General features: G+C 45.2%; 1 protein-coding gene across 1 annotated transcript in view; it reads left to right on the plus strand.

Moving 5' to 3' along the window:
• Positions 1-423: 423 nt before the first annotated feature.
• Positions 424-22,423, plus strand: part of LOC119462076 (tubby-related protein 4-like) — a 206,640-nt gene continuing 184,640 nt past the window's right edge. The window contains exon 1 of the mRNA XM_037723423.2: positions 424-1,342. Within this exon, the coding sequence (XP_037579351.1) occupies positions 1,082-1,342 (261 nt within the window). The 5' untranslated portion in view covers positions 424-1,081. The remainder of the gene's footprint in view (positions 1,343-22,423) is intronic.

Raw genomic sequence — 22,423 nt, forward strand, 5'->3', positions numbered from 1 at the left:
AGCGTTTCTCTCTCGTTAGGACAGCACATGTATCGTCGCTTGATATAGACTGATCTATACACCTAGCTTTCGATTATTTTGGTCATTCAAATATCTTTTATACTGCAGGTAAACCTTAATGACGGCTTCTTTTATTGTAATGATGCACAAAATATTTCACCACACGCGTACGCATGCGTACCAATGAATCAAGAAGCGCGAAAGCAGTTAAAGAATAATTATGACTTTGAAGCAGCGCCTGTTTAGTGTTTAGACCTCATAAGTTTATAAAAGCGTAACGCAAATACATCACTCGCACAAGAATGTTTGTTCCTTCTCCGTCGGAGGGCGACACGTGCGCGGTTTCGATTTTCGGATTCGCACAGGCGCGCTCCCCGCGACCCTCCCTCACAGCTCTTGCGCACTCCTTCTCCAATAAGGAAAGCGAGCAGCCCAGCACCTACTCGCGCGATGTCGCGCTGGCTCGGGATGCGGCCCGGCGGCAAGCGCTCGCGGCGGCACACCCCGCGCACGAAATGACTACAACAACGACCACAACCCAACCCGCTGCAACTCGATCCGGCCCCGCCCTGCGTTCTCAGACGACACCATGACGTCCGACACGGTCGGTCAAGTCGCTACCGCCACCGTCCAGCGCAAGAGCCTACTCCGCGCGCTCCGTAGTCGCCGTCGTGCGTCTAGGCCAAGCTGACTTCTTCACTACCGCTTCTGACTGGGGGATCGTGCGTGACGACGTGAACGTGGTCAGAGGGGGGCAGAGTGATTCCGTGCGTTACTCGGGAAGGCGTGCACGTGTGTGTGAGTGCGTCCGTGGCGCTTCCGGATCTCCTCCCTGCGCGACATCGGCCGGCGGTGCCCCGATGGGGGAAACGCGACCGCCGGCGTGTCTTCTCTTGACTCGGCGGCGGCGTTGGTGGCGGAGCGGGCCAACCTCGCCGCATTCGTCGTCGCGGGCTAGCGTGCTGCCGACGACCCGGCGAGTGGTGGCGGCGATCAATACGGCTCGGAGAAGAAAGACGGCCGGTCGCGGTTGTTGAGGGGCCGCACGACGAGCAAAGCGAGCGGGAAGAAGGTGGTCGCGATGCACCTGCACTTCGAGCGGAGCTGGTCGTCGCGCACCGACTGCTCGGTGCTGTCGCTCACGTGGATGGGCAAGGTGCCTGATGAGCTGCCCGAGGAGGACGGCTGGCGACTGAACCGCGTCAACTACTACCAGGACGGCTGGTTGGCGTCCGGCAACGCGCGCGGCATCGTGGGCGTCACCTTCACCACATGCCATTGCCGCAAGACGGCCGAGCACCCTCAGCGCACAAACTACAACCTCCGCGGTCACCGGTCCGAGGTGAGCGAGCCAGCTGAATGGGGGCGTACACGGTGCGCGCGCGCCACATCACGTGCGTTTCTACGGTTCGGACGTGCTCGGTGCGTTCGCTGTTGACGTGCGAGTCCGCGTGCTCATAGCGAAACTGTTCGAACATCGCCGCTCGTCGTACAGAAATCCCGTAATCAAACATATCATGGCAAATCAAACGATATCATGCTGCGTCAACTGAGCGCTTTTCGTTTCTCACACAACTTGTGAAACGAACGTCATGACATTCCCGAGTTTCTTGAACTGGCAACAGCCGAGCTCATTATGGCAGTATATTCTCTGAGGCACCGCTGAAATGAGAAATTCGGGCGAAAATATGCAAGCATGGCTGATTCGGTCACTCGATCATCAGGTCTCAAGTTATTGCTCCTGTCACATAGGTGCTTTCAAGCGTACTTGAGCCAGTGCAGGTCGAACTCAAAGCAGATCGAATGTTGCTACATCTTATCTTCAAGCATGCTTGACTTGGATAGTGCGCACTAAGCCAGGCTTGTGCGCAATAATTCGATGGATAAAAGTTTAATGTAGATCGACGTCGCTGTAGATTGACACTGCTGATCATGAGACAGTGCATGGTTCTTTGATATATTTTTTAATAATAGCTGACAAGGAAATGACAGCTTTTTAAGCACTTCGCTGAAATAATGTTCACATGTTTATACGCAGCAGACGATAAAAGGAAAAGCCTGTGGAATTGTGCTCGTATTGTACCATGGTATTTGGCTGCGCGCATGCACGCAGGCATATATGTTTCCTGTGGTCTGTTGCTCGCAGCCAGCATATGATGTGCCTCGTCATCTGCCTTCTCCAACTACGTCACTGTTTTGTACTGAAAGTAACAAGAAGACTGGAAATTTGCTCAGTTTATCTTTGATTCGACCGTCCCGACCACAGGTTTAGTGCACTGGGGACTCGCTGAATGCAATGGACATATACTTGCACGTGTGAAGATCTACTTTATATCAACTTCTTTGTTAGGGAAGAAGATGAAATGCAACTTGATATAAGCAACTATACCACGAAAGCTACAAATCAAATGTATTTTAATGTCTGTTCTTATAGACATATATAAGAAAAATATTGGTTATGCTTCAGGTCAGCCAGTTATTGCATCAATATTCAATGAAACAAGAACGGATAGGTTATCGCGATTGAATTACGTATCGCAGTTTATTTCGCTAGAGCATTTCGCTGAAATTGTTGCGCCACCGTTTCTTTGTAATGCTCCTAACGGCCCTGTTCGTTACTTTTGAATAAGTTCACCTTTCTATTTTAACTGTATACTCTTAATATATGATGATAGAAGGGGGACGACGACTAGTATGACCTCAGATTACTATAAATGTATTTCCAGCGTAGTGAGATGAGAAGTCACAGCCAGGAGGAATAAATGGCTTGCACTGACGTCATTGTAGCCGCCATATTGGTGCACCGACAGGATGATAAGCTGGGTCCGTAACGTCCATGGAGGAAGAAAAATATAGGAGGGAGCATTACGTCACGCAGCCAGCCTTGGCAAGCGAACGCTTCGTGTAGCCAGCAGTGGTGGCCCAACAGGTGACCTCTTGCGTCGAGATCACGGAGAATCGAGATTTGCCGAGACGTTTGGTTACCGGTAGTTTTTATTCGGTACGCGCTCGGCCGGCAGCTGCTTACATGCAGGAAGAAAAAAAAAGATTTTTCCTTGGTTTTGTTTTTGTTTATTTCAAGAGTTTCAAATGGTTTCGAATGGGCATTGAAAAAAAAAAAAAAAATCAACCGGGAGTACTGAAACCTACCGCGCGCTCTGACGTATCCTCCGTGCTGTGAGGTTTTTATCCAGTGCCTCCCCTACTAGGCGTTGTGTTTTTATCACGTGTTGGGCCACCACAGTCGGCGACAATCGCGTTGCGGTATGCTCCCTTCTATATTTTCCTTTCTCTATGGTAACGTCACATGAAAGCTTTAAATAAGATGGATTGGACTGAAGTGCTCGTAGTCGCCATGTTGGTGCCCGAAAACGGTGATAAGGTGGGTGCGTGACGTCACGTGAAAGCTATCAATTGCAAAGCCGTGTTTATTTCTTCTCCCTAAAGTTACCCGCATTCATAAAATAAGAGATAGTATGAATACATCGTCAAATGCCTGGTCACATAGGAGTAGAGAAAAAAAAAGTGAGCTTAGAATATTGCGAGAAAAAGCAACGAAAGCATCACCCGCCGTGGTTGTTTAGTGGTTATGGTGTTTGGCTGCGAAGCAGGAGGTCGCGGGATCAAATCCTGGTCACGGCGGCCGCATTTCGATGGGGGGCAAAATGCAGAAAACACCTGTGTACTTAGATTTACGTGCGCGTTAGAGTACCCGAGGTGGTTCAAATTAATTCGGAGTCACCATAATCAAGTGGTGGCTTTGGCACGTAAAACCCCATAATTTAACGAAAGGATCAGTAGAAATAGAGACAAGTTAGGATAATCCGTGAATATTATTTATAAAAATTGTGCAACGCTCTACACGGTACAACAAAACAGTCCCCTGTATCTACATAACATTTTAGGGAACTGTAGACCTTAGCGAAAGTCTCTTCTCACATTTCTTTTATCTATAGTACCAGTACCTTGGCTTATTTCCGATTCTTTAATTTTAAAAAGCCATCGCTAAAGTTGTGGCGACAACGGCGAGGTACACCTTGGGCGCTTTTTAGTTCATTTGAGCCGACTGACGTGTAGCTTCACAGTAACATCTAGCGAGCGACCCATAGACACGGATATGGGCCTCCGTCATCTTCGCTTAGAAGCAACACGCTGCGCCGGAGATCTTGGAGGTCATGTCGTAGTTGTCGTGGGCATGGGTTTCAATCCTGGCCGGGGTGATTTTTTTTCAGCGTGCGGCTGATATTGTGCGCGTTGTCACGTTCTCGGGTAATGTAAAAATGAGCAGCTGTTCTCAGTACATAATAAATGACAACTATGAAACAAGTACGTATGTCGAACGCTGAAAGTGGAAACATAAAATCAGGACAAATCAGAGAACGTCTAACACGACACGCTGTTGAAGAATATTAAATGCATTTAAGCAAGAGCCCAATAAGACCTAGATATAGGCTTTCCACTCGTGATAGGGAAAGCTTTAAGCAACAAGGTAGACTGGGGTCACGTGTCATGCGGGAAATGGGAATGCGCTATCACTGGCGCACGAAATAGGTACGAGAATGGTAATTCTGGTAATTTTGGGGTAAAGCTGTACGGGAGACAAGATAAATCTTACTGCTTTTCTTTCTAATTTCTCTATCCATCCTGTCTTGCAATGTGCTTTTAACAAGATATGACCACTGATAAAAAATATCACAATAAAAGCAAGAAACAAGAAGGCAGTAATGTTAAACACATGCTTGCTCATCCAAAAGAGACAAAAGTGTAATTTATGGAACTGCGTAGAAATTTATTGAAATAAAATTCATTTTTGCTTAGAGAAGTCAGGCATCAGGCTTCTTCTATTGCTTGTAAGCAATGCAGAGAAGATACATTTACAGAGCAAATGTCTTCAATGTGCAACTTAAGGTGGATTACGCTTACATTCCTCCTCTCAAAAATAAAGAACTGACCGACACTGTAAGAAAAAAGATAAGAAAACCGAAATTCACAACGATATATAGTGGAACATTTTATTGTTTGATTTTCTCCTTCTTAATTTGCTGCATACTTAACTTCTGGCGATGCAACTATGACGTCGTTAAGTCCACTTGGTGTTACTGTTTCAAGATCCAAGTTGGAACGAAACCAGCAATATTCAATTAATTACTAAAATCTCGCAGCCTGCTTTTGAAATGCTTCTCGATAAACTTTCGCGTAACCGGACATTGTTACTGGGAGGTTACGTTTCAGCGAACCGCTAGCGCGAAAATGAGAAGTTTGACAGAATGCCATTCTTCTTTTCTAAGCACGACCTCCTGTAATCCTAATTTGTTTTACAATTAAAGCACCACGAGCGTGATCAATATCATTTGCATAATGCAATTTCCGGCAGACCCGAAACGCCCGTTATGGGTCGTGTTTTTTTTTTTTTTTTTTTTTTTTTTTTTTTTTTTTTGCTAAGAGCTGCCCGAGTGCACGGGCTACGCCAGCACCGTGCTTTACCGATATAGCTTGTAGAGTTATAAATCGAGCGTATTAGCAGTTGCGGAGAAGTTCTTCGGTGTCTTTGACACTTTAGATAGTGGGATATGTGAAACTATGGTAAGATTTTTTGTTAACATGATAAGAGTCTCCTAATTTCATCTTGACACTACAAAAATTTAGAGATGCTTTATACAGAAGCACTAAATAAGCTCTTACTGGATAAAGCATTGTTTTCACAATTCTATTTGTGTTATACAGGGTGTTTCAGCGAACACTTTCAAAATTTCTTAAAGATTGCCTGTGGCAGATAGCACAATTCTAGTTCATGAGCTGGTCTACTTGAAGAGGCGGACATTACTTGCTCAAGAAATTGAAATGTATAATCAAATAATTAACAGAAATTCACTAATTAAGTTTTTAACTCATTACCTGATGGCCCATATTGCAATTTACCAATTGTAGCCGTGAAGTTCGCAAGGCGGAACGAATTGGAACGAATTCTCAGAATGACAGCAGTTTTGAGATATTAATTCCCGAACTTTGCGGAGAAATGCATTGGCGTTCCAGTTAGGTTATTAAGAAAACGTCGCTTTATGCATTGAAGCACAAAATTAACTGGAACGCCAATGCATTTCTCCGCAAACTTCGGGAAGTAATATCTCGAAACTGGTGTCATCCTGAGAATTCATTCTAAGTGGATCCGCCTTGCGACCTCCACGGCTACAATTTGTAAATCGCCATATGGGCCATCAGGTAATTAGTTAAAAACTTAATTAGTGATTTTTGTTAATTAGTCGATAATGCGTTTCAATTTTTTTTTGCTTGTAATGTCCGCCTCTGCGAGTAGACCAGCTCATTAACTAGAATTGGGCTATCTAGCCACAGGCAACCTTAAATAAATTTTGAAAGTGTTCGCTGAAACACCCTGCATAGTGGTAAGAGGTTTATGATTACAAGAGACATGAAGGCCAAACTTCAGTTTTTTGTTGCAGCTTTCACGCCGCAACCCCATCGCCGATACGTCAGGGTGACTTTATGCATTTCAAGGTATTCTTTCCCATCGTGTTTGAGGGCCATTGTCGCGCAGTAAAAACTTCTCGAAACTTGCTATGTTCAGTCTTCGGCTCCTTTGGAATACAGTTTAGCTAATCTTTACCAATGAGAAATTAACCAGGCCCCAGCAGACGCTGTGAAAATCTATGACGTCACGGCGAGTTCGTGCAGGAGGTTCAAAACGGCGTCGCCCTCTGTCTCGTTGTTGCGTCTTCTCTCGCTTACCAAGTCTCTTCTCACGGTAAGAGAGCTTTTCTTTTTGATACGGCAGAAGGACAATTTACTAATACAACTTATTTTTCGTTTTAGTGTCTCTTTAAAGGACACACTGATAGGTTAGTTGGTATTACATAGTTACCACTATAGCATACCGAACAACATACTGTAATAAAATAATGCTTAGCAACTACGATATTTATTCCTTTTTTTTTTTTTTTGCTGCATAACATAGCGAAATGACACCCCATGTGTAACAGAACAGAACACCATAGTCTGCATGACTTACATGTCGTACGGGCATGGTACCATGCCTAATGCAATACCGACTATCACAAGCAGTCTGTCGTTTGACTTCAAAACATCTGAATTCAGTGTCAATGTCTTGTATTTAGATGATAGGCTTATGGGTTAGATGGCATTGTTTTGAGTACAGTAACCTGTACTGTACACATCGCCCCGTAAGTTATGTACTTAACGCAAAAGTTTAATTATTTTGTCAGTAATGACACTCAACTTCTTTTGTATTCGGTCTCATTTGTGTGGCTACAGAATTCAGACCCATGGAACTACTTTGAATTTAATGTCAGGATAACTAGAGACTCTTAGAGCAATGGCCGAGTGAACTTCACGATTTCCTTTCTAGTCAACAGCGTCACGTCTTCTTCTGTTTACTGTTCCTTCTGTGAGTCGTATTTGCACACTACTCTACAAATGGCAAAGGCGACTGCGAAATGTGCGTGATTGCTTTCTGACGCAGTTGCTCCAGGTCTGGAAACAAAGCCTCCAATCGGCCGCGCCAAGTCCACTTAAGTCTGCGAAGATACCCCACCCCCATCTGCAGTCGAGAAAAGTGCTTGCGATTGCACAAACCGGCTCTCTCTACTTGTCGCCCAGGTTACAGTTCGAAGTGTTACTTTCGACATTTCAGATGACATTCCCAAGAGCATCGATCGCAGGGACGTTTGATGGACGTCCACCGCGAGCGTCAATACATTGTATGTCATTAGCTGTGCACTTTACGAAAGAAAGAAAAAAAGAAAGAAAGAGAAAAGAAGAAAGGAAGAAAGAAAGGAACAGAAAGAAAGAAAGAAATACTAGAAGTCAAGCACCAAAAAATAACGAATGAAACGTGATGCGTGTTCCTTGATGTAGCTTCAGTTCCCACCTTCATTATTGCCAGTTCGCAATTGTACCCACTCGTCTCTCAGCTGCTGGTATTCCACAGCGCTGCGCTGATGTCGTGGGATTCTATGGCTTTAAAGCAATCTTTTACCCAGATAGTCTTGGCGACAGACATCACGAGAACGTCCGTCATCTTACCTCTGTCATACCACTCAGGTTTCTTAAGAGATGACAGCTTGTAAAGGATAGCAAATAAAATCGACAAAATACCCGGGCACAGAAGGGTTTGGAGCCATATGACTCCTCCCAGTCAAAGATTGTAAAACTATGCTCTGTTTAGAGTCAGCTCTGCGGAAATCATGCCTGCACAGTATGCAGCTTGCATTTGACAATCAGATTTCCCGTCTTAAGACGGCAGGGTTTCCTTACTTGATCGTAACGCCAGTGGTGGAAACCCTCCTGCAGAAGGCAAAATGTTCTAGGAGCAAAGCAAGGGTAAGGACGACTACTATGGCCACTATGGCCTTAAGATCTGAAGTGGTACCTTGCGTTCATAAGGTCACTCACAACCTAAGGAAGGTGGCAGGCAGGTATGGCGTCCCCCTTGTCTTTTCAGTGCATTTTAAGCTGGCGTGGTTCTGCCCTCGCACCTCCAGAGAACCTAAAGGAAGGCAAGGCTGTGCCAAGAAGCATGCCAAGTCGTATGCCAAATGCAATGTAGGAGTTGTGTATGAAATCCACCTGACGTGGGGCAAGTCTTACATAGGGCAGACGGGGTGGTGCCTGAACGATCGGGCCAGGGAACATGAACAAACATTAGACGAATTGGCGCACTTTCCTGCACACTGCAATGAATTCCCCTGTGAACCACGTTTTGTGGAAAAGCCAGTACAAGACTGCACGCGAACTGATGAAGGCATATCATATAAGAAAGAAAGGCCAAGGCTGTGTTAGCGATACCTCCATTAAGCTGTTTCAATCGGCGATAGTTTTTTTTTTTTTTTGATAAGTGGTTGCCTCGCTAGGCTGATGAGCGGATTTGTTGCTGCGTTCTGCGCATGTCATATTTGTCTATATATTGCTACCTGTTGCCGTGAATAAATCAGTTGCAAGTTACCGCCCGTGTCGTCGTTTCGTGTTTTTCTTTCTCTGTCTTCGTCTTTTACTAGCGGTCAACATGACATGCAGTAAACACCAACTAGCTGATAACTTTTCGCAATAGGTGCTTCTTTCACGGTTTACCAAGAATAACACAGGCACGCATTTTTTTAGACTGTGGTGCGCATGTGCAGAAGTGCTGCATGTCAGTTCATTTTAGTTCCATGCTCTTTACAGTTATTTATGTTTATTAGGATGTACACTTTCATATTTTTGTGCATCTACAAATTCACATGCCTCACTTCGGTCAAAGCAATGTTTATATTCGACAAATGTTCTCAAAACCAATGCACTTTTATCTTCTGTTTTGATGTTTCCGGACAATGATGTCAATACGTTTACCTTTAAGAGCTGCCATGGTCAAAACATATCACTTTATCGAAAAAGAAAAAAAAAGAGAGAAGGAAGAAGCGCGAACAGACAGCAACAAGAAAATGGAGGTCAAGTACATACACAGTGTGGTGTATGTGGTTTTTGCCCCTCTTTGCATTATCATCTGCATGTGGGTTTACTTATTTTTTTTCTATTTTTTTTTCTCACAAAAGAGTTGCCTAATTGACTCGTCGAAGAATGGATCAGGGCACTACTCTCACAGCTTAGAGTCGACCATGGGTTTGGGTACCGTGCCCTTCTTGAAAAACCCATGGATCGTTCCAAGAACAGCATATAATACTGCTTGGAGTAACAGAGTGTACGCTGGAAAGTTCTGAAGGCTTCCTCCGCGGTGTGGCAGCAAGCAGAACTACGTGCGGACACGTAGTTCTTACCGCAGATGAGAGGTCGCACACTGCATCCCTTTGAGGTTTATTTCAGCATTCGCTGACATACAGTGGCTACATTTATTTCTTTCTCATAAATCATCTCGAAGCACTCCAAACTTGAGCCGCGACAATGATAAATTTCTCATAGTTGTACAGTGGCAACGCTTTATCTCCGAAAACGCTGTCTCGGCTATCACCTTCTTTGTTTTCGACACTGTATAACACCACCCGCGTTTACCTGTTCTACAAGTCCTTTATTTGCGATTCTTTAAGACAGCTTCTATCTCTTTCCGACGCACGTATCTCTCAAGCCACCCGTAACTTTTCTTAAGTTTCCTGCAGCTATACGAACCGTTATACATGTTCTACAAGTTCTTTTTAGGTAACTCATTAGCGCACCTCCTGCAAAAGGACGTTAAGTAACCGGTCACCCTTGCAAACTTTTCCATTCGCAGTTGTGACTTCCTGCCTTTTCAGTGTATTTTTCTGCTGCTCATTATTCTCCATTCGCCATCATTTGCCCGCTCTTATGTGTGTGTTAAATGGGACAGGTCACCTTATTACACATATGCGACAAAAGCGGCAACTTCTCGTTTTTTTTTCGTTTTTTCTGAAGCGTCCCTCACGCAACACGAGTCACCATACCTTTAAAGGAAAAAAATAACAGTGAAGTGACGTTCGCGCTAACGTAGGTAAATATGTTTGGCTTGATTAACAGTCTTTATTTTCTGATCTCGCACTACCATCGATTTCTTCTCAGTAGTCACAGTGATGTGTGGACGTTCTCTTCCACAACTGAACGAAAACAGGAATTGTTTATCGAAACGAGGATTTCCTAGCTTTTTTTTCTATTTTTTTTCCTTTGCACCACGTTGTCAATTATGAACGAACAATGTCATTCCTCGATCCGTGGTCCCAGCGACGATGACGAAGCTCGCGTAGCAGGGCTCGCAGTGGTGCGACAATGACTCTGACAGCTCCGAGTGGCCCGCCGCGCGTACGAAGCCACGACTTCGATGCGAGGCCGACAGCTCGCAGCGCTTGTCACACAGGATGGGTGCGGCCCACGTCAGTATAGTCCGCCCCGCCCGCAGCTGACGGTGCCATGCTGCCGGCTTCAATTATGCAAGAACAAAGCAACGTCCTTCTGACGTACGAAACTGACCGGTATACGTCGGCGCGTTCTCCGCGGCCGCAATAAGGAGCGCAGTATGTGTGAGACAGCGAGAGTGTATCATTCGGATTCGCACTTGATCGATGCTGCATCACGCGTTATTGCCACGGCTCTCGGGAATGGGTTCCACGCCGCGACTTATCGCAATGTATGAAATGCGACGACGTGCTCTATATACGTATACGCCTACCGCTATGACTCGCAGGTTATGATGATCTATACTGCCGAGCTACGGTCTCACCGATTCGATTTTCGGCGCCTGCGAGTTCCCCCTCATGCCATTCGGGGAGGCAGGCAAAATCGACCGTTTTCTTATACACTTTGGTCCGCATAAAACGGGACCCCGGGTGGTCAAACGTTGCGGATATTACAGAAGTAGCTTCAAGAAGAAATTTTCACTCGATTGAGTCGCGTAATGAGAAAAAGCGAGAGCTTCGTTGGTGTAAAAAGGCAGTGATCCTTTCTGACTTTTGTGGCAGGAAGAAACGTGGTTCTCTTACGATGAGACGACAGGAATACATCCACAGAATTCTGCGAAGTGGAAGAAACACGTAAGAACAGCGAGACCGCGCATAACGTTGGGCCATCACTGATATAATATGGAGATAGAAAACCTATGGTGGTTGCACACCATCATAAACTCATCTGTTGAACGCACACGCATAACAGCTAACGCAAGCTATCTTCAAACTTTCTTTAGAATTTCGTTACGAACTCGTTTTCATTTTCGTTCGATTTCTCTTTCTGCGGATGTGTCAGGCATGTGTTTCGCCGAACGCGTTATTGTTCCAGGCGTCATTTAAATACGTATAGCTTCCTCGATATATGCAAAACCGAAGACTCGGCTATTATTCGCCGGGAACAATATCGAGAATTATTTATGCAGAGACGCCTATGGAACCCGGAGTTAATCAAACCGGAGCCTTTTTGCCGCGCCAGACTAGGAGAGAAAGAGCGAGCGAAAATGAATTCTCTCGCGTATATATACGCTTCGCCACGGGAACCTCCGTGTTACTGGATCCTGCAGAGAGCCGCCGCCGCACGCCAGAAGATCATCACTTTCTCATTTCGCATACAGGGCAATGATCGACATGGCGTAATGGCGGGCGAAGGCAGGGCTGCCGCAGTTGAAGCTACGCGACACTGATTTGTCGGCGTGAGCTTTCTGGTTCGTCGCAGAAAAGAGAACACGTCGCTGAAACGCCGTAGTGGTATATGTGTGCGCTTGTCGGTCACGTCACACGCGCAGTTATATGGGACCCGAGCGTGAAACAACCCGAATCCAGGCTACGGAGGGCGATTGCGATCTGCGGCCTAATGGTGGCTTCTGCTGGACCGCAGAGTTTCCCAATACCAAAATGGCCGGCGACACGGCATCGCCGTGGCCACGGACAGTGTTATTAAAAATGGCGCTGTTTGATACCGACCTGTACCAGAGCATCTGCGGAGAAGAGCGTTTTTCTCGGCACATCGTTAAAAAAATTTTCGGTTAGCACTTCACTGCTCTTGCTCGAGTTTCGCAGAAAGGTCTCATTTTATGGTTGTGATTGTTATGGTTCTGATTGTTTTATGGTTCTTATGGTTCTGACTGTTACTTTCCTTGTTTAATACACTGCACAGTTTCGAGACGTTAAACACTACAATTTAATTTTTATTACTGTTATCATAGTACCATCGTACTATGGTACCATAAGAACATACCGTTGTACCATAGTACCAGCGATGCAAACTGGAAAGAATGGCCTTGGCGTCTGACATCTTGTGGCGTTTTGTGCAACCATGCAGACGCTTTCCGTGTTGCAGAACGCATTTTGAGAGTGAGCGCAAAAAATAAAGAGGACATATGTCCTTCAGAAAATTATCTAGCTGCGTACGCGAGCATATTTACAAAACATGCAGTCGTTTAATGCAATAAAGTTCTTGGGCGCTCTCATTGATTACAGCGCCATAATAGCTGTCTTCTTTCCGTCTTCTTTTCCCGTATATTGGTAATAGTGTACTGGCACAGGCGTCATTATAGAGCCCTTTGTCTGTAGAAATAATGTCATGTGTGCCATGTGCTTATTTTTACATAAGAGCGTGTAATGCGTCGCGTTTGCTTCAGCAATCTCTTATGCTTGTTATTTTATTTCCTATGAACGAACAGCTAAACTGAGAACTATAAAGAGATTTCTAAAACAAAAGCGACTCATGAGGCAAAAATAAACTAATGAAATACATGATGATGAATACGGACAGAGGGCTTTCTAATGACGCCTGGGTTCGTCCGTATAGGTAACGCGACGCCTGGTATATTTCCAAACCCATTTTCACGCCAGGCTTGTAACATAAAGCCTGCGGGAAATGTTGGTGCTGGTACGACTGAAAGACCTGACTCGTGCATGTCCAGCGGCGCCTATATATATATACATACAGGCTTGTTGGCAGGACACGCTTGCGAGAGGCAGCGCCTGCAGCGACATCCTGCACGGAACGCACGAACGTTGAGTTAGTTACTCGTGAGATCAGGTTTTTCAATTACGATAAATTGCCGAACAAGCGTTGGAAATACCACAGGTCGTGTTCGTTTCCTTTCGTCGTGCCTGCGTCACTAGGCAAGGTAGTGATAGCGCTAGTTTTTCGCGTCTTGCGTTCAGCGTGTAGTTGCCTAACTTGTCACCGTTCTTGCCGCGAGGAAAAAAAAAAGCATGCGAGAAGACGAGAAGAAGCGGAAACAAAGAGAGAAAGAGAAAAAAAAAGACGAAATATAAACACAAGCAAGAAAGTAAGTGTAAGTATACAGAAACGAAGATAACAGAGACTCACTGGCTCACAGAAACGGGCCAGAGCATTATACATCGGCACCATACTATATAGACACGCGTATTTCTCAACCATTTTCTGTCCACTGCAGGGGAGCTGCCTCGGGAAAAATATTTCATAGGCTGACCGGACAGAAAACGGCTTCTGTAATGGAGTCGGGGAGGGGGGGGGGGGGGGATTCGCGGACTGCGCACCAGGTTCGAAATAAGTAATACGCGCAAACACACGACACGACGAAAGAAGAAGGAAAAAGGACAGAAGCGGACCGGGAATACGGAGCGCGGACGAAAACGAGAGGAAATCGACTGTAGGAGCCGGTGCGTAGAGATAGCAAAAGGAAAGCACGAATAAGGTGCCATCAGCAGCGGACAACGAAGCTGCAGTGCACGAAGCCACCTCGTCCAGCGGCGGTTCGGCTGTTTGCGCAAGGCGTGAGCGCCCTTCCACCGGTCGCCTCTCCAGGACAAACCGGCCGGGGGCCAGAGTAGATTGGTTTGGCACGCGCGCGCTCCCTGCAACTGAAAGGGCTGGACCCTCTTACAAAACCAACGAGGTGGCCCGCGCGGTTTCCTCGCTACAGGCTCTCTCGTGCGCGCACGCGCGCACGCACGCACGCACGCACGCACGAAAACATACTATTGGAGAGACCTATATGTGGCAGGAGACCCGTGTGGCATGCCCGGGGCCTCGCCACACAAACACTGCGCGCGCTGCTACATGCAGTGCTCGCAGCGACGCCTCCGGCAAGTTGCGGTATAGGCATGAATCTTTCCTTTCCCATAACTTTTTTTCTTTCCCTTTTTCTTGTCTTCTCTCATGTCTCGTCATGTTTATCTTTCGTTCTCGCGCTGCTTGTGTGTACACGTCTCTTCCCATCTCCCGAACTTCCCTTTCTCTCTTTGCCAAACCCATCTTCATTCGCCAAGTAGGAGCGTTTGCCCACGGAACCTTCGTGTTGTGCCGATGTCTCCTTTATCCTTTTAGTCCCTATTTCTTCTTTCGATGTTGTTATTTCTTTTTTGTTTTTTAGCTCGGTCTTGCCAAGTCACTCTGGGCTGTTTACGCTCCCATGTTTCTTGGCACTCTCTTCGAGAAGAGTAAACTGCAACATCTTTTCTTCGCGTATCTGCCGCCACGTTGGGTGCCATGTTGGGTAGAGAACGTTGTAAAGAAGGAGACAGCGCGGTGAATTGGAGCGTTATTCGTTGGGCAAATGGAAGAACGGAGATAGCAACATACGCGACTTCTTTGACAAGTTCTGTAGACACCCAGTTGCGATGAGTTATGTTACCATTCCACCTAAACCGTCATATACGCACGCGCTCAACGTTGGGTGCACTATCGTGTACTTGGTGCTTCGTGTGATAGCCAATGCGCTAAGGAAGAACTACACGTGTATGATTAACGCGCTCATATCCCGGATTTGATCTGTCGGTACAGTCACTCTTCCAACATTAACGAGAGAGAAAGATAGAGATAAAAGGAATGGCAGGGATGTTAACCATTGACGAGTCCGGTTGGCTGCCCTACACTGGAAGAAGGGGAGAAGGAGAATAGATAAAGGTTTGCTGAGAGAGTAGGAGGCCGCTATACAGCTTCACAGCACAGGAGGGCTGGACACACCTCTTGAACGAAGTGAAAGTTGTAGCCGCCCAAAACGTCCCTGGTTTGTTGAATTCGCTATATTTCTCAAGTTCCGTCGTCGCCTGCAACGCCATAATGGTGGGGGTACGCTTTGTTGTGAAAAGCTTGGGCAGCGACAACAGACCGAATTATGGACCTCATTATGGCAGAGCGTAAATTAAAAGTAAACTTCGGTTTAAACTCCAGAACACCAACAATATCAAATTAAAACAGGATATCGTATCATGCATCTAACCTAACGCAGCGTAACCTACGCTATAGCGTAACGTAAACGACACAAGACAATTTATGTTTTTTACGATCCGATTGGATGGTAAATGCCTTTCTGATGTCCCCTCAATGCCTTTCTGATGTCCCCTCGACAGGTCTAACTCCAACAATGGTAATTTAAAGCACGTTCGTATCATGCAGGGACATGTAAAGCCCACCGATCTAAGTAAATTTAAGTAAAATAGGCATTCCTTAATTTTATAGTGTAAGCGCGACCCATGACTGACTCTTCATCTCTGTACATCATCATCACTTATACAAACTCCTCATCTGTATTTATCGTCATCAGCTGCACAGCTTGTTCTTCGTAGCTCGAGCTCGGCTGGAATAAACGGTTCCTTATAAGCAGTGGAGGTGCTCTTCTATAGTTATTTTTTCTTATTTCACATTAACGTTCGCCCTTCTGGACCGATTGTCATTCTACAAGAACAGCCCTTCTACTGTACGACGCGATGACATACGGATACGCTACCAGTGGAGCTGGAATGTCCTTATAGCAGCAGTCACTGTAACGTGACTGCGAACGAGAATCCACTCGACGGCGACAAAGAGCAGAAACAGTTGACGCGCGAAGTCGAAGCTCAGCAGCCGTGCTATAGGAATGGGCCAGAAAGCACCACGAACGCGATGTGAGAAGCGCGACATGTAAGAACGCGAATGACTCTCTTTTCAAGCGGAGGCTTGGAAAAAAAAAAGCAAGGAAGAAATTGATAGGGCCGGAACCGTTCCAGGTAGATAAAGAGGATTTAAGGAAGAGAGAAAGAAATATAAAATAGGCAAAGACAAAGTGCTAGACTGATCTATGAAGAGAGAAATAAATATAAAAGAGGCATAGACAAAGTGCTAGACTGATCTACGAAGAGAGAAAGAAATATAAAAGAGGCATAGACAAAGTGCTAGGACTGATAAATATCTATAGATTACTTGACAAATTTCTTAAGGCGCAAAAAATACACGGCACAAGAGGAAGGTCAAACGCGGGACAAGAGCCTGTCCTGTGTTAAACCTTCTTTTTTTGCTGTGTCTTTCTTGCGCCTTAAAAAAATTGCCAAGTATGCACTAACTAGGCCCACAGAAAGTTCTTCTATTTTATATATTACTTGATTAGCTCAAGCAGGCTAGGTGACTATTTGTCGCCGCCCCGTTGCGACGGGGATGCCAATAAATCATCATCATCATCATCATCATCATCATCATCATCATCATCATCATCATCATCATCATCATCATCATCATCATCGGCTTACGGACGGCTGGCTCCGCGCTTCACGGGCACGATGCGTGATCCACCTTAGCCCTCTTAACGTAAGCAACAAGTGTGCGCTGGCGAATTAATCGTTCACTTGGGATTCTCCGAAACATAATGGAACGAAACAGGCGGCGTCCAAGACGAATAATCCTTCGACATTTAGGCTTCCACATGTGAGCTTTGTTCGCAAACATCGACCGTGAACAATGGAGGCTCCCGTGCGTCTTCAGAAGGGCCAATTTGCAATTATCTTTTACGGCGTTCGCCCCATTTCATCACGTTTTTTTTTCTCGACTAGACGTGATTTCACCAAACTATAGACTTCATTCGTCAATGCGGACCGCCAAGTTTCTTTGAAGCGACTCGAGGGTCTTAGCAGAATTGATGGCTGGACTATAGATATTTGTACGGTTCTGATACACGTTATAGTTCTCCTTATTTCTTTTCGCTTCTCTCTTCTTTATTGTATGTTCGATGACTTCCTCATTAAAAAATTTTTTTCTCTCATATTTTTCTACATTGGGTTACAGCCATCAGAAAAATGACGCTTGATGCATTATAATATAGAGCACTGGGCGAGTTGGATTAGATCCATAATTGTAAATGGCGCAAAAACATTGGATAGTAAAAAAATATTGTACACACAAATGCGCACTACCAGCTGAACTCTACATACACACCCTCTTATATGTGAGCCATAGTCATATAATTTGCTGTGCGCAAACTGGCCAGAAGAAAGAACAAGGCAAGATAACCAATAGAAAGAACATGCACTGTGTGTGGAATGCCTCAGCCATTTATCTCGTGAATTGATCTCTGCGCTTTATTAAGACTTTGGTATCTTTGAACACAAGATAACGGGCGCGCTTAAGATAATAAATTGCGAAGTTAGAATTTTCTGCACCTTATAGCACATACTGAAGAAAGCATCGTCAATATAAATTCAGACTACCAGAAAGTACTTGCCACACGTACTAACACGGTTCTTCCTTCTTTTTTTCGCTATGCTTTCAATGTCGCAAATTGAAACAAGAAAAAAATGCAAAAAGACGAGTTACCTTTAATCAAGATTAATGGGTCTACTAGCCGATCGTCCAAATCGTTCATAGGGAACTGAGATGTGTCAGCGTTACGGCAGCACACACACGTTGCATAAGTTAACAAATTCTGTGAGGTATGATTACCGTGCGCTATACCGGATATGGCCGGTGAAGGCGTCATGAATTTTTGAATTCCTGATATGTTTCGTTGTGTCTTACGCTACATTCCTAATCTCCGTACAATTATGTTCCACTAAGTGGAACATATCTGAAAAAAAAATGGCAGTTTTGCCCAAACGGCGAAGCGGTGACAGTGATAGCAAGGTGTAGAATTGCGGTTGAACTCCTTGGAGGATGTTCTAAATATACTCGAACGCGACGTACGCGGGAGCGCCAAAACTTCTGGGACCTTTAAAAGCTACAGCACGTCGTGTAGGGCCTGTAATGGCATTGCACCGGAATCACTCAGCTGCCCGCAAAGATCGGCGCCAGTTAATTACATCACTTTAAGATTGTGAGTACTAGTAATGTTTCGCACTTTTAGATTGCCTGAGAAAACTTAAGATAAAAGGCACATAATCATCATCATAATCATCATTAGCCTATATTTATGTCCACTGCAGGACGAAGGCGATCTCCCTGCGATCTCCAATTACCCATGTCTTGCGCTATAGCTGATTCCAACTTGCGCCTGCAAATTTCCTAACTTCATCATCCCACCTAGTCTTCTGCCGTCCTCGACTGCGCTTCCCTTCTCTTGGTATCCATTCTGTATGTAACTCTAATGGTCCACCGGTTATCCATCCTACGCATTACGTGGCCTACCCAGCTCGTTCTGCGCTGTGCTCACGAGGGTTGCGACGGGAATTGAGGGCGCAGGCTCCTTTCCCAAGCGTATCACACCTGAAGGAAGCCGAACGCCAGGCCGGGGTACGCTTGTGCCCATTTGAACCAGTGGGTGCCCGGCGACGGTGGGAATCGAGCCCACAACCTCTTAATTTTTTCCTCTTCATGTCAACTAGAATATCGGCTATCCCCGTTTGCTCTTTGATACACACCGCTCGCTTGTTTCTTGACCGTTTGCACGCTGTCATTGTAAAATATTCTGAGGAATAATTAAGTCAAGTCTATAAAATCTTGTCTGAGCAACTATGTCGTTTGAATAATATAGCATCTACCTTGCATATACGTCATAAGTAAATATGTAGCATGCATATATATATATATATATATATATATATATATATATATATATATATATATATATATAGGGAAAATCCCAGCGATGCCGACGGATAAAGTTTGCCTAGGGTGTCCATATGATTGTTCCACTTACTAAGTGAAACCTGTATGAAACAAATGGCCTTGAGCCCCGACTCTTGCTTCGGTCGAGCTACTTGCCAGTGTTACTGTATATCGCTCTGAATGTCCTATGGCATAAGTTTCACTAATTAAGTGGAATATCTTAATGTAGTTTTTCATAAGCTGCATAGGCTACAACTGAAACAAGTTTCCATGAACGTTCCACTTCGTGAAATTTATGCGGAAGGAGTTTAAGAGCGTAGCAGTTTGGCCGTTTCGTATTTACATCTGTTCACGTTCGGCGACTGAAAAGCAACGGAAGCAGCGTGTTTTTTCGCCGCGGGATATCTTCTTACGAAGGTGGTGTTTACCTGCTCCAGGGTATTTGCCTACTGCAGGCCTTACTTGTTCAACGGTCAGAGGAAAACTACAAAAGACGATAAATACGGGCTCCCACGTGCTTTCCCTAAAGAACACCAGAGTCAAGACCAGTGAAGTGGCGAAGCCTGAACTTGCTTTTATACAAATTAGCTGTCCTTTGTCCTCAGAAGCTTCTCGAGTGCGAAGACGCGCTCAATTAGTCGCCTTGTCTCTAGAAGCTCTTCATTACGAAAGGCGACAAAGAAACAAAAGGAAAGCTAAGAGGTGGGGGACGGCATTAAGTGCACTTGTGAGTCGCCCGAGGTACAGGCTATTTCCTTTCCTTAAGGAATGGCGTGGCTAGTTTACGTACAGAAAAGGGGGAAGCAGATAGAAAATTGAAGAAGGAGGCTGGAATCTGGTAAAACAGGACGCAAGAAAAATAAATCACCATCGTAATATCACCGTCCTCATCGTCATAACCATCGTATTTTATGTTTACAACACGACGAAAGTTTCTCCCAGAGATCTGGAATTATCCTTGTGTTGCGCACGCTGACACCAGGCTATGGTGTCAGCTTGGCGTACCCAGGGTTTGTTACACACTGGCTACGCCACTGGCCACCCATTTCACATTTTCATCTGACCCATTGGATTCAATCCGTGAGACACATGCGGTTATCACGGCGACGTTGTAAACGTGTGCAGTTTATTAGTAATGAAACGTCTAGTACAGCGTTGTGATATTTACACTGCGGTTACTATAAGTCGATTATGAAGTTTACGCCAATCAAATCGGGTTTAGTAAATAAATGAGGTGGTCATGTCGCTGTAAAATTCTGACGGTTACTCGCTTTCACGTGGCAGTGATAAAAAAAAAAGAAGCCTCACCAGTTGCAATAATTTGTAGACGCACATAAATGTGAAATTATGCACCTTTATTGAACGTTAGCGGCGATAAGAGTACTGCGTGAATTTCAAGTACCACCATGATGCGTATGAGCGTGAAGGTAATTTCTAACTCGTTTTCTCTGTTAACATGGTTGCAGCGTGCGATACCTTATAGAAAAGCGTAGCTGCTGTTTCAAAGTACTTCATAAAACGTAGCTATTAGCCTACTTTATACCTATGTTGCGTAGCTTCTTCTTACGCAAAAGAAAAAGGAATCTTTTCCACGTACCCATATAGCAGTTCTTTCGGAGACGGGTCGTGTTCGGTACAAGGAACGAAGCTTAGCGGGAAAGAATTGTGCACCCGGCGACGAACCTGCTCGAAGCCGTTCAAGCGAGACTCGTCCCCAACCGATCAGAGAAAACTGCCGGGGCTTCGCACGGTCGAGGCCGCGCGCCGGGATTAAAGGCGCGCCGCGCACTTGGATGTCATCGCAGGCCCGTATATCCTCTGTCGCAAAGGGCGCAAGATTTGACCGGACTGCGACAGTGCGCTGTGAAGCCACCGCTGAACGTCTGTGTGGCCATTGCGCTTATAGAGCCCGCCGCGCTCCGGTTACGAAAGAAAGAAGGAAGGAACATGTCGGCTTAGGCTCATCTGTCTCAAATTCACTTCTATTTTGGTCGCCTTAAGCTCATTCGGTGACGAAGTAACGACAGAGATTCTGAACTCAAAAGCAGCAGTGAATGCCAAATAGATGAGAAGATAGAGGAAAAAGGGATAAGATTTTACACGTGCGCATGTGAACATAGGGTAGAAGTCTACAAAGATAAATGTTGTCTGATAGCGGTAAAATTGTACAAGTTCTTGCCCTGGCCGACTCTAACGAATGTCCAACGTCAGATTTGCGCACGTTTTCGTAACGAGCCTCTTAATTGGAAATATGTCTTGCCATTTCCCGCTGAACGCCATCTAAAACAAAGAGTATCAGTCTAGTCTGGAGAGCTTACGCTGCATTTGCGGAATTATGCATTATTAATCTGTGAGGTTCTTATTGAGGCCATATGTATGCTGTGCAAGCGAAATTCTAATCTCACGAAGGTAAATTCTGCAAATTTCTAGGTTTTACGATGATACCAAGATTAAAAAAGATATGTCAGTGCGCTTTATGCATTGACAATATGACCATACAAGCTAAAGGCAATCCTGGAACCCTATATTAAATTAGCGAAACAGCGCATAAAACTTGTGTGCACATGGTGACGAAATGAAGCCTCATTGCGGAAATACGTTTAAGGCTGAGTAAGGCTTGCCTGTGTGCCATAGAGGAACGTTGTCGTGGTATTCCATTGATATTGGATGTCTAACGGTGCGTAAAAAGATGCCCGATGTAACGACGCATATATCAGTGTTCTCATCAGTATGCCCGGTTTTTAAAAGAGAGGTCTTATTGAGGCTTTATGGTCTTTACGAAGTTCACGGTAAACACGGCAACGCAGGCAGACGTATACACAAAGCAAGGGAAATAGGACTTGCTCTGACCTGGCCTTACGTTTTTTACTTGTGCAGTGGTGTTCATGTCACTATGCACGTTAACAAAATCACCATGTTTTCTATTCTAACGAAGTTGAGTTCCTTAATGAGACATCTGAATAAAGCAATGTAATTTCGATGCCATCGCATTTTTCGTGTAACTCGTGTATCAGAAACTTGGCGGCTTCAGTTATTATAGCCCGTTGCGCATTCCTGCAGCCCAATTGATAAAACTGTATTGCAACTAGGGTATTGTATTTCAATCTAAAAAATCATCCTAGCGTCAGCATCCATGTGGTCCGGCTTGTTTTTTCTCGTTTTACACTTAAAAGGAGAACCCATGAAGTTAACAATACATCTTCCGCTCGGCTTCCTTTCT

Source organism: Dermacentor silvarum, chromosome 8 (assembly GCF_013339745.2).
Source record: "Dermacentor silvarum isolate Dsil-2018 chromosome 8, BIME_Dsil_1.4, whole genome shotgun sequence".
Taxonomy (NCBI): Eukaryota; Metazoa; Arthropoda; class Arachnida; order Ixodida; family Ixodidae; genus Dermacentor; species Dermacentor silvarum.